General features: G+C 38.0%; 1 protein-coding gene across 10 annotated transcripts in view; it reads right to left on the reverse strand.

The window, feature by feature from the left end:
* Positions 1-3521: 3521 nt before the first annotated feature.
* The window catches only part of MCTP1 (multiple C2 and transmembrane domain containing 1), a 491422-nt gene continuing 479028 nt past the window's right edge, over positions 3522-15915 (reverse strand). For all 10 annotated transcript variants that reach the window (XM_036308587.1, XM_036308586.1, XM_036308588.1 and 7 more), the window contains 4 exons: positions 13035-13144; positions 10469-10578; positions 5628-5725; positions 3522-4703 (listed from right to left, as the gene is read on the reverse strand). In XM_036308587.1, the coding sequence (XP_036164480.1) occupies positions 4632-4703; positions 5628-5725; positions 10469-10578; positions 13035-13144 (390 nt within the window). In that variant the 3' untranslated portion in view covers positions 3522-4631. The remainder of the gene's footprint in view (positions 4704-5627; positions 5726-10468; positions 10579-13034; positions 13145-15915) is intronic.

Raw genomic sequence — 15915 nt, forward strand, 5'->3', positions numbered from 1 at the left:
TTAGACACAAATTTTGACTTGTAATTGTCATACTCACTACTATATAAAAGGAAGGATGTTTTGTGGAGATGATGTAGAGTTTAAAGTTTTCCACTTCTTTTAGTAGCTTTATTAAAAGAAGATCTCTGAACTTAGAACAAGTAATGGCATTCTCCCCCCCCTTTACTTTTTTTTCTGTGGTCCAGCTGTAACTATAATTTCTCTTCACTGTTATTGCAGGTATGTCTCCAGTAATCAAGAGACGATTAAGATTGGTTGGGACCAGGTGTGCACCTTTCGCTATACAGGTAGCATTTCCCCTAAACTTGTTACCATTTTGAACCCTGTTAAGATAGCATGCCTCAAGTTGACTCTTGGCATTCTGAAGCTTGACTTTGACTAGAAAGTGGAATGAGCTTATATTATCACTTTGCCTTAGAAGCAGCAGCAGCAGCAGCAGCCATACTCAACCAGATCTTGGTATTTCATCAGATGCATTCCTCCTGAGAAACTAAGAGGTGGTTTGAAGGTTTGCTCATTGACTTTCAGGTTGGTCATTCCTTTTCTCTTTGGGAGAATTATTTTATTTTTGCTACAACTGAAAATACTCTGGCACAGGTACTTTCATAACTATTTGTTTAGCTTGATTTAAAAAAAAAGGTTTCAACTTGCAGGGGTGGGGAACATCCGACCCACAGGCCATATGAGGCCCTCAAAATCATTTGGTCTGGCCCTGCCACGGCATTAGGGGTGAGTTAATTAAATGTTTGACCAAATATAGTAAGGCTAATTTTTAAGTTGATAATTTTGTATGTCCCTCGAATGATGGTATAAATATCCAAATGACCCTTGGCAGAAAAAGGTTCCCCACCCCTGGTTTAGAGTAACACTGTTAATTGACCAGAGCAGAGCAGCTGTGCTAGTTAGTTTCCTTTTTAAAAATGGAGTCATAATTTTTCAGTGACATTTGGAGACACAACCATAATATAAATAAACCTGTCTACAAAAACATTGCTTGTGCATAGAACAGTTTTATATTGTCAGTTTTGAATGTGAAGGACAGAAGATACCAATAAGTTGAAACTTATTTGAGACCAATTATATATTTGGTTGTTTCACTTTTGGGATAGGGGGTGGGGGTTAATCCAAATCCTTTGGTAAACGCACAAATGTAAAAATTATGTTTTCAGCAAACTTTTCATAGTTGTTAGTTTCAGTAGCATGTGACATTTTTCTTTCCATAATGTTCTTACATAATGAGAGATTTTCCTTGATATTTCTTAAATCTCAGAGATTCAGCTAGAATAAATCTTATGATGTTACTGCCACTGTACAAATGTAAAAAGCCTGAGGTATAAGAGGTTACATTTTCACTAAAAAAAAAATGTTTGTGGGTGGTTGTTGTCTTCAGTGAGTTATACCAGTCATCCTACGAAAGAGAATTATAACTTAAAGGAATGACACTATTGTAAGTATTCATTATGTTATTTTCTTGTGGTTTTAATTCATACTTGCCTGAGCAGTTAGAAAAGGCTGATTCTAACCAAATGAATAGGCATCTGTCCACACATACTCACACTCACACTTGATATATGTCCCAGAATTTAAATAAGTATTAACTTAATAATCTGAGGCTTTTGCAAAAAGTGTAATGGTGGCTGTCTTTATTTGTATTTCTAGAGCATTAGCTGCCATATATATATATTTTTTTTTTTGGTTTGTTTTTAAGCTGAGTACAAAAGTCAAATATTCATTTACATTTAATAAATGTAGAAACTAAAAGCTTCGGAGTAAGACTTGTTAATACAAGAGTAGACTACATTCAGTATTAGGGACATTTGGATATTGAGATAAAAATGGGGGGGAAAAGTTCCTACGGTCCCTGAGTAAGAGAGCTTACCACTGAAGTTTTCTTCACTTTTAAATACAGAATAAAACTCTATAAAAGATACTTTCAGAAATATGTCAGTTAAATTTTGCTCTCACTATACTTTAGCTCCAGAATTGATTTTAATACACCGTCATTGGGGTGATCATTGACTATGACAGGGCAAGTCATATAGTAGGTACTCAATAAACATACCACAGAGCAAAGTCATCTAAAGAATCTGCCTATTCAGATTTTCCTTGTGCATAGAATGATTCAAAAGTATTTTGGAATCCCTACAGAATCTATCAATTTGAGTCTGTGGAACAGTACCAAAATGAACCAGAAGTGCTGAATTCTCTTTAGAGATGAAAAAAAGTTAAAATACGCATTTCTTATGAAGTATCATAGTTGGAATATGAATGACCTTCAATGAGTTGACTCACTAAAAAATACTGAGGAACATATTTAGTAGTTCACATGATTTCTGTATTTAGCAATCTAAATAGGTGTCAGACATCTTGAAATATTTACATGGCAAATCTCTCAAAACTAAAGTTAAACAGCTCTGTGTAAACCCCTCACATAGGGGAAAGAGTTAAAATTTTACTAGACATAGTCTCTTGTTTTTAGCCTTGAATGTAGTAGTTTCTAAAAGCAATGAAGGTTCCTATGAATATCACTCTCATGCCTCCAGAGAGTTCTTACTCCTCTGTCAGCTTCCTTGGATGCTCACCCCTCAGAAGGTATTGAATTTTGTAAAAAGTCTAGGATTCAGGGAAAGCCTTATATGTCCAAACCAAACATGAGTTTCTCTAAGTGTCACTTACAAGAATATGCACACAATCCTCCCTCAGCCACCAAAAAAAGGAGTACTGATTTTACTTAGAAAAGATTTTTTATTTAATGCAGTGAATGTATAGTCAACATTACCATTGAACTAAACATCTGAAATTTCATAGAATGAAACAAAACTTACTAATCCATTAATGGTTACTATCCACTAGGTACATCTGGGGTCATAGAATATCAGGCTTGTAGACATTTGAGCAGACACTGTCAGCATGAAATGTAAACCTCACACAAGATGTAATCAAAGGTAATTTCAAACAAATTATCCTATCAGCAAACTTTGTGTAGTAACATCAACTTCATGGAGTATTGTCTTAGCAACATATAGTGATGGTGTGCGAATATAAGCATGTCGTTACAAACATGATGCACTAAATGGAGCTTATTGAGGTCAAAGCCTTTCTATAGAAAGGGATTTAATTGACAATCTTTCAACCATAGTGTATAAACAGATCAAAATAGTTCTATCATAAGAAATAGTATTTAACAACATAGCTTTAAAATAAAAATACTTTAAAAAATCAGCTCTGATGAGATTAAATTTATTGTTAAAGAATTTAGAGAGAGATATATGTTTCTTGCTTCGGCCTTTTCTACAGTTTTCCAACACAACCCCCATCTTCACCCTATCTCAATCTATTATTAATAAAGTAGTGCAAAACATTCTGTAGCAATTTTAGGCAAGCTTAATCCCCTACCAAGTCGGGAGGGGGTAAGACATACTCACCAAATTATTTCTCTTTCCAGAGGTATACTCACTTGAAGTGGAATAGAAAAACTACCACAAGAGTCTTGGGAATGCAATTTTTAAATATAGATTCTATAGTAAGTAGTGAAATCTTTTTAAAGGCAAACTCCCCCTCCCCATACACAGTTTATTTTACAAAAGGAGGTTTTCATGCATTCATATTTTCAAGAATGATTATTTTTTTCTATAAATGAAACATTGGCATATCACTTAGCACACTGCATTCTCCTCTACATTACAATTCACACTAATAACAAAAATCATAGTATGCATTAAAGATTTCAGTAATCTAATGAGAAAGCACATAACTTTTTTTCTGTGAGAACATGTGAGTATTAAATATTTTTAGATATACAGGGGTATAATCTGACACCAAAAGCAATATGGATTTAGTTTGCTAGTATGTTTACTGAAATTTTGCTAATTTTCTAACTTGATACAAATTAAAGTAGTGGTAGGTATAAAAATTCAGATAGGCATTCATTTATAAACCTGGCAGTATTTATGTGTAATCCTGTAGAGATTTTAAGGTTTTAGATGGAATGATAGAGGAAAGTTTTCTTTGTAGGATTTCAGAGTATAGAAGATTCTTTTGAGTGGTGAATATACCTTCACTCATTAGCTTAAAGTCAGCCTAGTCATATCTAAATCTTTGCTCAGGAATAAATGTCAGGATCTGAAATCAGAATTTATGTGAAATTGAAATGCATCTGTTCCATTATTCACGTCTTGGGACTCCCTCCTCCCTTTCAAAAAGTATAAAACATAGAAAACTGTAATGTACTTTTCAGATAAAAAATAGTCACATGAAAAAAACTTTAACATGTATATAGATTTCATCAGGCAAAACAAAGCATATAATCTAATCTGGTTCTTCCACTTGTAATTAGAGAAGTGTGTGTCTCCCAGTGTTACCATTCTTACATTTGTTGTTCCAGTGTGCTATATTATTAGCCACCACTAACAAGGCTTTCATACAGCAGTAAGTAAACTTTTTATCAAATTGATTCTGTACAATGGAAGTATATTTTCAAAGACATATGCCCTTATACACTATTTACAAATTCTCACTATCATTTTTTAAGAGGTAAAATAAATAAAAAGAAAGAAAGGAAATGCTGCTGAGGCTGGAAGGCTTTTTTATCTTCCCGAGCAGATGCTGGTCTTCTCAGTGCTGGGAGCTAGCTAGCCAAGATTGTTTTTCTTCCTTTTACATGGGCTGTGAGAGGGATCTGGTTTCAATTCTTGGTATTGCACCTGTTTAAACAGAGTTCAGAGAAAGACTGGTCAGGTGGCCACTTTCTGGCAAAGGAAGGAAAGACTGCTTGGAGGAAAAAAGTGCTCACTCTGGAAGCTGTATGAGATCTGCAGCTGGGATACAGAAAACAATAGAGTGATACAGCAAGATTCTGAGGGAAGTCCTGCCAGGAGCTACATGAGAGCCCCGATGTGACCTCTGGTAACAGACTTGGGTTTTCACTGTCCATAAGACATAACATTAAAAGCAAAACCATCTCATCTATTCTGAAGGGATGGATAATGGTTCTTTACAGATTATTGTTTAATATAGGTTTAATATCCAGCTCACTCTCATGTCTGATACTAAATAAACTCAATTGGAACAAAGGAAAAAGGTATCACTGTAACCCAGTTTCAAGATTTTGTTAAAAACATTTCTCATTTTACTTTGAAAATAGTTGATTAAAATCCTTTCAGATTAATCAATACCCATTAAAGAATTGAGATATGCTCCAGTCTTCAAAAAGCCTTCTCCCCCACTCACTGACTTCAAATATGCATCTTTAAAATTCATTCAATTTGTGCGATTGTGCACAGAGGTGTTTTTCTCCAAATGTCCACTGGCACACTTTGCTTTCATCATCTAATATTCCTGTTTCCTCCCTTCAGGTCATGGTGACTTCCCTTCACAGTCTCCAGCTGAACCTTCCTAGTCCCTGACGGCTCTGGTAGGTTCTTGATGCAACCCTCTCATTCCCCATTCTTCTCTATGAGCTCTGCTAGGTTAGCACCCCAAGTAGGCTAAATTTCTCAACAGCACGATCAGTTATAGGCTTTATTAACTTTACCAGTCTCTTTGAAACCTTTGAAATTAAAAGAATATAAAGGTAAAAACTAATGCTACCCGACATTAAAATAGTAGTAATAATGAAATCTACATACCACTTGTACATCTGAAGGGACTCTAGAAAGGAAGTCAAGCAGTTCATTGTTGTCAATTGCATAGGGACACCGAAGCTTTTTTGTAAATTTATTGATGCCTGAAAAAGTGATAGATTGTTGAAATCTCCAAAGTTTGTTGTAGAAAACACATTTCTGGCAAATGTATTAAAGTGATTCGAAGGTCTCTAGATTAAGGTGCCATTTAACCTTGAATGAACCAATAAATCCTGTCTTTCTTCCTTCCCTGTACCCTTCCTCTCTCCTTCCCAACCCAATGGATGCTGTTTTTCTCTTTGTATTTTAGTGGCTTCCTTTGCATTTGGGAAACAAAAGCCACCTGACAAGAATAGTCAATGACCTTATTTGCTTCTCCCCTCAGTGTTACTGTACGTAGCAGCTTTGCTTTAGTGTCCCATCTATGATGAAAATTGTCTTCCTGCATTTTGGTTGGGATTGTTTTTAAGGCAAGAAGTCTCATTTATTGATTTTCTCTTTTTCAAAAGATAAAGTGTGTGTGGGCGGGGAGGTGTCACTGTTATGCAGGCTAAATGTGTAGAAGACCTTGATTTTATTTCGAAGTTACTTTAAATGAGAAAGGATTTATCACCAGCTCTGAAGATGACGGTATAAAAGGATCCTGAACTCCCATGAACACACCAGATCTATAGTTGCTTATGGGAAAACTTTCTCTGAAAACTGGCTGAGTAAATACTACACATTGGATGAACAAGAAAAGGCCCAAAGGAAACAGGTAGGAGTGTCTGCGGCACAATGTCACAATAAACCCCACCCCCCGGTGCAGCACCTACAGTCTGGAGGGAATTCCAGTCCAGAGCCTCTCCCTGAGGAGCATAGGATCTGAGCCCCATATCAGGCATCCCCACTTTTTAAAGACTTATACATGAGAGAGAAGCCCCCAAACTACCTAGCTTTATTTTCCTTCCAATTTTATTGAGAAGTAATTGACATACTTGACTATATAGGGATAAGGTGTATAGCATATGAAATGATTATCACAGGGCTACAAAGCAAAGAAAGGAAAAATATTTCTTGCTATGAGAACTCTTAGGATCTGTTCTCTTAACAACTTTCCTTTATATAATACAGCAGTGTTACTATATATAGGAAATATGTATAGCATAATACTCCCTAGGTCCATTCATGTTGACTCAAATGGCAAGATTACATTCTTGTTTATGGCTGATTAAGATTTCATTATATAGATATGTACCAGTAATTTGACTACTGATGGACCCCTAGGTTGCTTTCATGTCTTGACTATTATAAATAATGCTAAAATGAACAGAGGGAGATTATATATATATATAATCTTCAGCAATCACGTACCACTATATATATATTTATTTATTTAAATTAGTGTTTTGGATTTCTTTAGATAAATACCCAGAAGTGGAGTAGCTGGATTATATGGTAGCTCTAATTTAATTTTTTGGAGAACCTCCATATTGTTTTCTGTAGTGCCTATACCAATTTACAGTCTCACCAATAGTGCACAAGAGTTCCATTTTCTCCACACTCACACCAGCATTTGTTATTTCTTGTCCTGTTGATAATAGCCATTATTACTGGTGTAAGGTGATATCTCATTGTGGTGTTTTTTGTGTGTGTTTTTAATCTTTGCTGAAGGATGTTTTTATTGATGGGTTGCTTTTGGTATGTGCCTGGACTGGGAGAACACCCACAATTTTTGGTATATGGGATGACTCTCCAACCAACTGAGCCATTTGTATATCTTCTTTGAGCTAGGACCTGAATAGAAATTTTTCCAAAGGACATACAGATGGCCAACAGGAATCTGATCAGGGAAATACAAATCAAAACCAAAATGACACACCTGTTAAAAAAAAAAAAAGTAAGTGTTGGCAAGGATGTGGAAAAAAGGGAATAATTGTATACTCTTGGTGGGATTGTAAATTGGTACAACCACTACAGAAAACAGTATGAAGGTTCCTCAAAAAATTAAAAATAGAACTACAGTATCAACAGGCAATTCCACTTCTGAGTATTTAATTGAATAAAATAAACACTAACTCAAAAATATATATGCACTTCATGTTCATTTAGCATTATTTGCAATAGCCAAAATAATGGAAACAACCAAAGTGTCAATCAATGGATGAATGGATAAAGAAAATGTGATATATAATGGAATGTTATTCTGCCATAAAAATAGGACTAAATTTTGCCATTTCCAACTATATGGATGGACCTTGAGGGCATTACATTAAGTGAAATAAGTCAGAGAAAAACAAATACTGTATGATTTCACACGTGGAATCTAAAACAAAAATGATCTCATAGATTCAGAGAACAGATTGGTGGTTACTAGAAGAGGGAATTGGATGATGGGCTAAAGAGGTCATAAGGTACAAAATTCCAGTTATAAATAAGTCATGGGGATTTGATGACTAGCATGGTGACTATTGTTAATAATACTGTAATTGCATTTTTGAAATTGCTCAGAGCCTCTCCCTGAAAGTACATTTCAAAAGTTCTCATCACAAGAAAAAAATGTCTCTATCTCTGGCATTGGGATTTTTAGAAACCAGTTTTTCTTTTAAATTACAAGAAGTGTACCTTAAATTCTTGCAAAAGATGCCGCCATGATTGACTAACTTGGATCACAACAGCCAAGAATCATTAGAGACAAACATCTACCCATGCTAACTTACTCAATAGTTAATCCTCTGTACTACCTGAAGAGTCAGTGTGGATAAAGGGTCAATGCAGGTGAAATGTAAAAATAATGTATAAAACTTAGAAGTATCTATCCTACATATTCTGTGTGATAATGTAGAATTTCAATGTGGCAAGTCTGTTTTTAAATTTGTGTTGCACTTAAATTACCAAACATGCACATAGAAATACATAAGCAACTTGATATGAAAGCAGTGGTCTGGTGAGACCTGGGCCATAAGCTAGAGCATTGTGGCTCTTCTTTATGCAGCAGAATGATTTTCTTCTCTTCCTGTGTCCCCATGTGAGGTCCCTCTGAAACTTCTGGTTAGTACTTCAGCAATCACGTACCACTAAAGGGAATACTGTTCTTGTTTCATTTCAGTGAATGAAACAAGAGGCCCAAACATATTCTCTAAAAATTACATTTAAGACAGCCAGTGGCTCCCAAGTTACAGAGCTAGATGTCTGCCATGGTCTCTAGGTTCCAAGAACCTGGGCAAATGAAACCAGAGGTTCACCACCTATCACAACCTAGATGGCAGGAGTGGCTCTCAGTTGGTTAGAGGTAATAAACTGCCAAATGCTCTACTCTAATTCCTTCATGATAAGAGCATCTGTTTTAAATATCAGAGAAAGGAATGCAAGATGAGGGCTGGAGCATACACTAGGGCAGTGGTCGGCAAACTGCAGCTCGCGAGCCACATGCAGCTCTTTGGCCCCTTGAGTGTGGCTCTTCCACAAAATACCGACTTCTGGGCATGGGCCACGAAGTTTCAATCGCACTGTACGTGTGCGCCCACACGTGGTATTTTGTGGAAGAGCCACACTCAAGGGGCCAAACAGCCGCATGTGGCTCGCGAGCCGTGGTTTGCCGACCACGGCACTAGGGAAAAAGAACATGGTGGAAAAAGCCTCTTCCCTAGCATAGTGGAAGTACTGTATTAGGTGAAACTGTTTATTTAAACTATAGAAATTAAGAACAAATAGTCACTATTCCCACTACCCTACTCCCCACCCAAGATACGGAGGTAAGGTTATGGTAAGTGGTAAGAGGGCGTATTCATGATAGGAAAAGAGACCAAAAACAGTAGGGAGAAAGGAATCCTAAAACTGGAGGGCTAAGAGACATCTGACCCCTTCTTCCTTTATTCCAGCATAGTGCATTAAAGCCTTAAAAAGAAAAGAACAAAACATTCTCTTTGGTCTTTTTGTTGTATGAGCACATGTTGTCTGGAGTTAAGGCCCATTTCAGTTCTTAGCATTTTGTATAGGTTTAGCAAGCTTAGGTGTGTGGAGACCAGGGGCAAGTAGAGAATTCTACTTCTACCCAGTCTTGTGTGTGTGCATATGTATATGTAATATGTATGCATGTGTGTGTATATGCATATGTATATGTATATATGTATGTATGTATATAATTAATGTCATAGTTTTATATGTTAGTCAGTCTTAGAGATTAAGAATTGAATTTTCCAAACCAAGAGTTTTGTCAGATATTGGGGGGGGCGGGGGAGGGGGGGGCGGGAGGAACCGCAAAACTATCAAGAATGCTGAAACTTGGTACATGAGAACTGTTGGCATGCGGCATAACTGCATTAAAAATTAGGACCCGAAACTATTTTTAAAGGGGGTTTTTGCAGAAGCATTCTTATTCAGTACACATAAAGCAGGTTTCTTGTTCCTAAGCAGCCTGTCAATGACAGGGACCCTTTTCTGTACCCTACAGGTGACCATATATAGTACCATATTTACAGACACTTCCACAAGACAGAGCACCATAGCACAAAAGCATATTGTCCTGAACGCACCATATGGCTCGAAATGCCTCTGTTTACATATAAGTGGTGAAAATAAATCAGAGTGATATCTAGACCGAGCTACTCTTTGATATATGAAGAATCTGCACAGCAACATGTTTATAGTATGATGGAGCCTATGGTGCCAGATAAGAAAAATGCATTTTGCAGGTAGACTTAAATCGTTATACTGTTGTGATTTTTAACCGACCTGTCTCTTTTCATCATGGAGTAGCTTCATGACCATAAATATACGGAACTACTGACAGGATAATTCATCCCTTAAAAATAGTTTGTTCTTAGCAGCTAAGACAGTAAAAAAAAAAAGAAAAAGGCTTTACTTACCCCAGACAAGGACAATGTATCTCAGTGGAATGAAGTACAGCACGACTGTGAACACACAGAGGGCCACGATGGCCAGCCAGCTTAGGAATGGGACCGTCCAGTTGAAAGTACTGAATGAAAGGTTAACATTAGCAATGTAGCATTTCTTATCAGTAAGGGATTAGGCCTCAAAAGATATTTAAAGGAATAAGAAATTGTACATGATGTGGATAAATGTTAGTGTTTTTGTTCGAATTTCCTGGTAATGTGTGTTATATTCACTCAGAGTGGGGTTTGTCCTGGGCAGTTTTCGATCCAATAAAGGATGATTATTAAGAGATTTTCTTCCAGTACTGTGTCTCAGCATAACTTAGGAGTTATTCCTTAGTTTTGTAGCATATAGCTTGCTTATTGTATCCTGAGGTCAAATGTTTAATATTTAAAAAAAATTTTTTTTAGTAAAACAACCAAAGTTGCATCAATCTGATTGTCTTGTTTTCAATTACTTTCAGGGTCTGGCTTTTTGGACTTTATCATTTTCCTCCCATGGCTAGAGTGAGCGACTTATAACTTGCCAGGTAAAGAATCATGTCTTCCCTCTCTTACACTTGTGCTTCCCTTGCTTCTGCTGCTTGTGGAGAGAACAGAAGGCTGAGGGTCTGCCTGCTCTCCTGGGGCTCAGCTCAGAGCCATCCATCACACTGTTCCTTGTGCAAGGGCACTGGCTCTTCCCTCAGAAAACCCGTCTTCTGGGCAGCTTCACGGAAGGGCTCCCTGTGTTCTTTCTCCTCTTGGAAGAGTAAGAATCCTTACCAGTGTAGCTAATGTCAGGGGAAACAAGATTGTCCTTTTCCCACAATGCATTGTGGAATCTAAATCTAGAATATGATCCCCATTCAAGAAAGTTCTGGAATGAATAACAAAATGCAGTTATAGAGACTTTTCACTTTGTACTTAAATATTGCTTCTGAAGCTGCTTTCTGAATAGATGCATTATATTCCATGTGACTATAGGGGAATTTCTCTTTTTAATATTCAAAAGATTGTGCAGAGAAGATGGCTACACCTCAGCCTATACTTATACCTGTATCACTACTGTACCTATGGAAGTTCTACAAAACCCCGTGTACCACAAGGCTGGTCCACAGCCAGGATCTGGTCCTATGCTTCAACTGGCCCTCATGTTTTCCAGCCAGCACCTGTTCTGAGGTCTCTTAGCATACAGAGAGATAAAGAACCATTTTCCCTCAGGCATTCACTAGCCTGGCCTGAGAGCTGACCCAGGGTCTTCTGGTATCAATGAGATGCTGTCATCAGGTATTAACACCCAGCGTACCTCAGAAAGGACAACACTCAGTAAGGAAAGCCCCCATTTAGGACTTCACCCTGTGCTTCATGGACAGGGTGTGGAGAACAGGGGGACATTCTTAGGGATGGAGAAAAAAAACATTGAGAGGAAGAAGGGAAAAGAAAGACATGGGAATCAATTTTCAGAAGTCTAAGACTGACTGTTGCTTCGAGGCACATTTGGGAGTGAGAGGGAGGCTGTTCTGTCTAATGTGATACGAGAATGTGGAAACTCAGCATCTATGCATGTGTGGAAATGTATTAAACAAAAAAATTACATGAAATAAGACTCATTATCCCTTGAAACATCAAAGGCACTAAATGAATGACTCAAACCTTTAGTTTAAATAACTTACTCCTCTTTAACTTACGCCCACAGAGTCAAATCTGAACACTTTGGGTTATGAACAATAAACAATGAGTGGATATATGAAACTAGGAAAATGTAGGCTTAACTGGATATACAGCACCCCTTCTTGAGTGGGCCAGTTTTTATATAGTTCAGTAGTAGTATGAGGCCTTAGTATATTTTTACTGATAATCAATTGTAAATCACCTTATTGTTTTTATAATTAAACAGTTGTTTTAAAAAGTAGATTAGTAAAAAAGTATTTCAGGTAAAACACAATTAATATAAAATTAAGAATGTTTCTTAACTTTGCATTAGATATTTTCTTATTCAAAAAAATAAAGGTGATTTTTAAAAATCCACAGAATTAAAAAATGTTTAATGGCCGAGCATTAGTTTATTTCATGTATAATATATTAGCTATATAAATACACAAATTTGAAAGTATATTTTGGTAAGGTGCTATATATAATATCACTTTCAAAAAATTTTAGGTTAATTTGAAAATATACCTCAGCCAACAATAAAATGTGTGTCTTCCTTACCCGAAATCCTCATTTTGCTTATTTTTTTTATCATGAGTTGATATTCTGTTTAAGAACAAAGCCTTTCACTGTGAAAATGTGCTAAAATTTAGAATGGTGTTATTTCTCCAAAGCTACAAGTATAATTTCTTTCCAACCAATATGTTCTAAATTTCAGGAAGGAAATTGACAGAACTTTCATAAAACCAAAGACTGACAGAAACAAAGTAAATAATGATGAAACTGAGCAATAGATCATCCAGAAGGAGTGTCCCCTGCCAAAACGAATTGGCATTTCACCCTCTGAGAAACAAATGGACACTCTGTCTCCACAGAAGGCCAGGGTCCACGTGTCAGCATCACTTACTTTTTTATCCTTTCGCCTAAGGAAGCCGCTTCATCTAGGATGTTCTGGACACTGATACATACCTCCTGGATGGCATAGATTTTATTTATAAACCCCTTCTTTTCACTGTCCTAAAACATAATAAAAAGAGAGGTTCTGTATGAGTAATGGTATTCTTCAGTGCTTGAATTCTTTGCATTGTCCCTGTCTTAACATTTTTAAACTTAAACTCTATGTCGTCTTACATACAAGGATCACTTGGGAATTCAGGATATAAAGGGAGGGGAAGGAGGAAGAGTAGCCACTATTGTGGAGCTGTGCTAGTGTAAAAGGTAGCTGCAAAGCAGGGCACTCAGACTCTGTTGCTGGTGCCCTGATGAACAGAAAAATGTCAGCCAGTATAAAGGTTTAAGAGATAGGTCATGTCTCAGAATGACCACAAGCAGGATCTGTGCTGACCCTGGACCCACCATGATTCACTACTTAGTAGACCTTGTTTTTTGACCCCACCACCCACACACCTGAGTTTGGTTTTAGCTTTAGATATTTCATCAGCAGAGACTGCTGGGTACAAATTGACCTGACAGGAATTAAAACTGCAAACAAAAATGACAAGGTTGCCCAGTCAGTGTGGCTTAGTGAATGAGCATCAACCTTTGAACCAGGAGGTCATGGTTGATTCCCAGTCAGGGCACATACCCAGGTGCAGGCTCGATCCCCACTTTGGGAAGTCCAGGAGGCAGCCAACCAATAATTCTCTCTCATCATTGATGTTTCTCTCTCTCTCCCTCCCCTTCTTTGAAATAATATATTCCCCCCCACACTCATGCCCTCACCCCCCCCCACCCCCCACCCCCCGCCCGTGTCAGCCTCCCCTGCCTTCCCTCTGAGGTTTGATCGATGCTTCTCTGTCTCTGGAACTGTTTTTGTTCATCATTTATGTTGTTCATTATAGTTTACAAATGAGTGAAATCATGATATTTATCTTTCTCGACTTATTTTGCTTAGCAAAATGCTCTCCAGTTCCATCCATGCTGTTGCAAATGGTAAGAATTCCTTCTTTTTTACCGAAGCCTAGTATTCCATTGTGTAGATGTACCACAGATTTTTAATCCACTCATCTGCTGATGGGCACTTAGGCTGTTTTCAAATCTTAGCTATGGTAAATTGTGCTGCTATGAACATAGGGGTGCATATATCTTTTCTGATTGGTTAAATGACAAAGTCAATTAAAATCCACTAAGTGGACAATTTCTAGGATAGTACCGAAGACAGATGAGATATACAATAAACCTGGCCTCCTCTGAAAAATAATAGCCACAGACGTCATACAGTAGCTTATGCTATATTAGGGTTCTAACTAAACTTTTTCTCCTCTTTGTACTTAGTTCTTCATTTTAAAACTTAACGCTGGATTTAAGCAAACTGGTGTGCTCCAGGGAACGGGCGGATGGGGATTGAGCAGAAAGCACCCAGAGAATGGTGTGAGCCTGGGGGAGGTGTGTACATTTTGTAATTTTAGACCCAGAGGAAGAAATACTGGTGGCCTTTCACGATTGAAAATTCTGCTTAGTAGCCTGGCATCACAGGCACTCGCCTGGGCTGTTTGGTGGAGACCATCCAACCCTGATTCCATGACTCCATTCCTCCATGCCAGCTTGAATAGCTCTGAAAATGTAGCTCCAATTTCATTCCTTTAACTTCTTTCGAACGCTTGCACACTGTGCCAGAACACTTGAGACCTCATGTGGCAGGCAGTGCTTACTGAAAGCCGCCAGGAAGCTAGAATAATAATGTCGTCATGTTGCACATTTACATACTGACTTTCATTTCAGAGGAGTCTCTGAAGCACTTTGCACTGTGAACACTTGGCTGAGGCTGGCATCCTGCCACCTTCAAAGCCAAGGGCAAGTGAATGACAGGTGTGTATGCAGCCTCCAGGGACAACAGGGTCCAGGGGACTGAGGACATGGGGACCAGTTTTATAACATGATCTTTAGATACCGGTTACTTAGAGCCTTTGTTTTTAATTTAATTCCCATGGAAGATATTGCCTACATTATTCATCTTGCTTATGCCACAATGGACTGTCAGACAATGAGGTAGATGAGGTGCATTAGGCTCAAAGTATAAGGAAAAATTAGGTACTCTGAGTCCCCACTATCTTCAATTTGCCTTTTACTTGTTATTACAGACATGGGTGAATCAATTTCTTGTCTTTTTTCCCTCCTCAGTAATAAAAATAAATGTGTAATTGCACCTACGCAATTTTACACTTTAGAATAAAATGGATAACCAGTGGCTCCTTTTAGTTCCTTTCATAATTACAAAGTTAATCTGCTGTAATCATCTTCATGGCCTTCAGTGTTCTCTCTCAAGTACGGAGTTCATTTATGTCTATGAAGTAAAGTACTCTTATAAATACTTTTCTACATACAGAATAAACCAAGCTGAAATTGAAGCATGTTGGTTATACAGCGAAAGCTCATTGAGAAAAGTGTCTTACCTATTTGAAATTATGACTTGAAAAATATTTCCTTCATAATAGCAGTAAAAATCCTCCTATATAATAAAAGGGTAATATGCAAATTGACCCTAACAGCAGAACGACTGTCACTGACACACACTGACCACCAGGGGGCAGACGCTCAATGCAGGAGCTGCCCCCTGGTGGTCAGTGTGCTCCTACGGCGGGGGGTGCTCTGCTCACAGCCACAAGCCAGGCTGACGGCTGCCAGCACAGCGGTGGTGGCGGGAGCCTCTCCTGCCTCAGCAGCGCTAAGGATGTCTGACTGCAGCTTAGGCCTGCTCCCCGCTGGCCAGTGGACATCCCCCAAGGGCTCCCGGGCTGCCGGAGGGATGTCTGACTGCCAGCTTAGGCCCAATCCCCCCGGGGAACAGG

The sequence above is a fragment of the Myotis myotis genome, unplaced genomic scaffold (genome assembly GCF_014108235.1).
Source record: "Myotis myotis isolate mMyoMyo1 unplaced genomic scaffold, mMyoMyo1.p scaffold_m19_p_5, whole genome shotgun sequence".
Lineage (NCBI taxonomy): Eukaryota > Metazoa > Chordata > Mammalia > Chiroptera > Vespertilionidae > Myotis > Myotis myotis.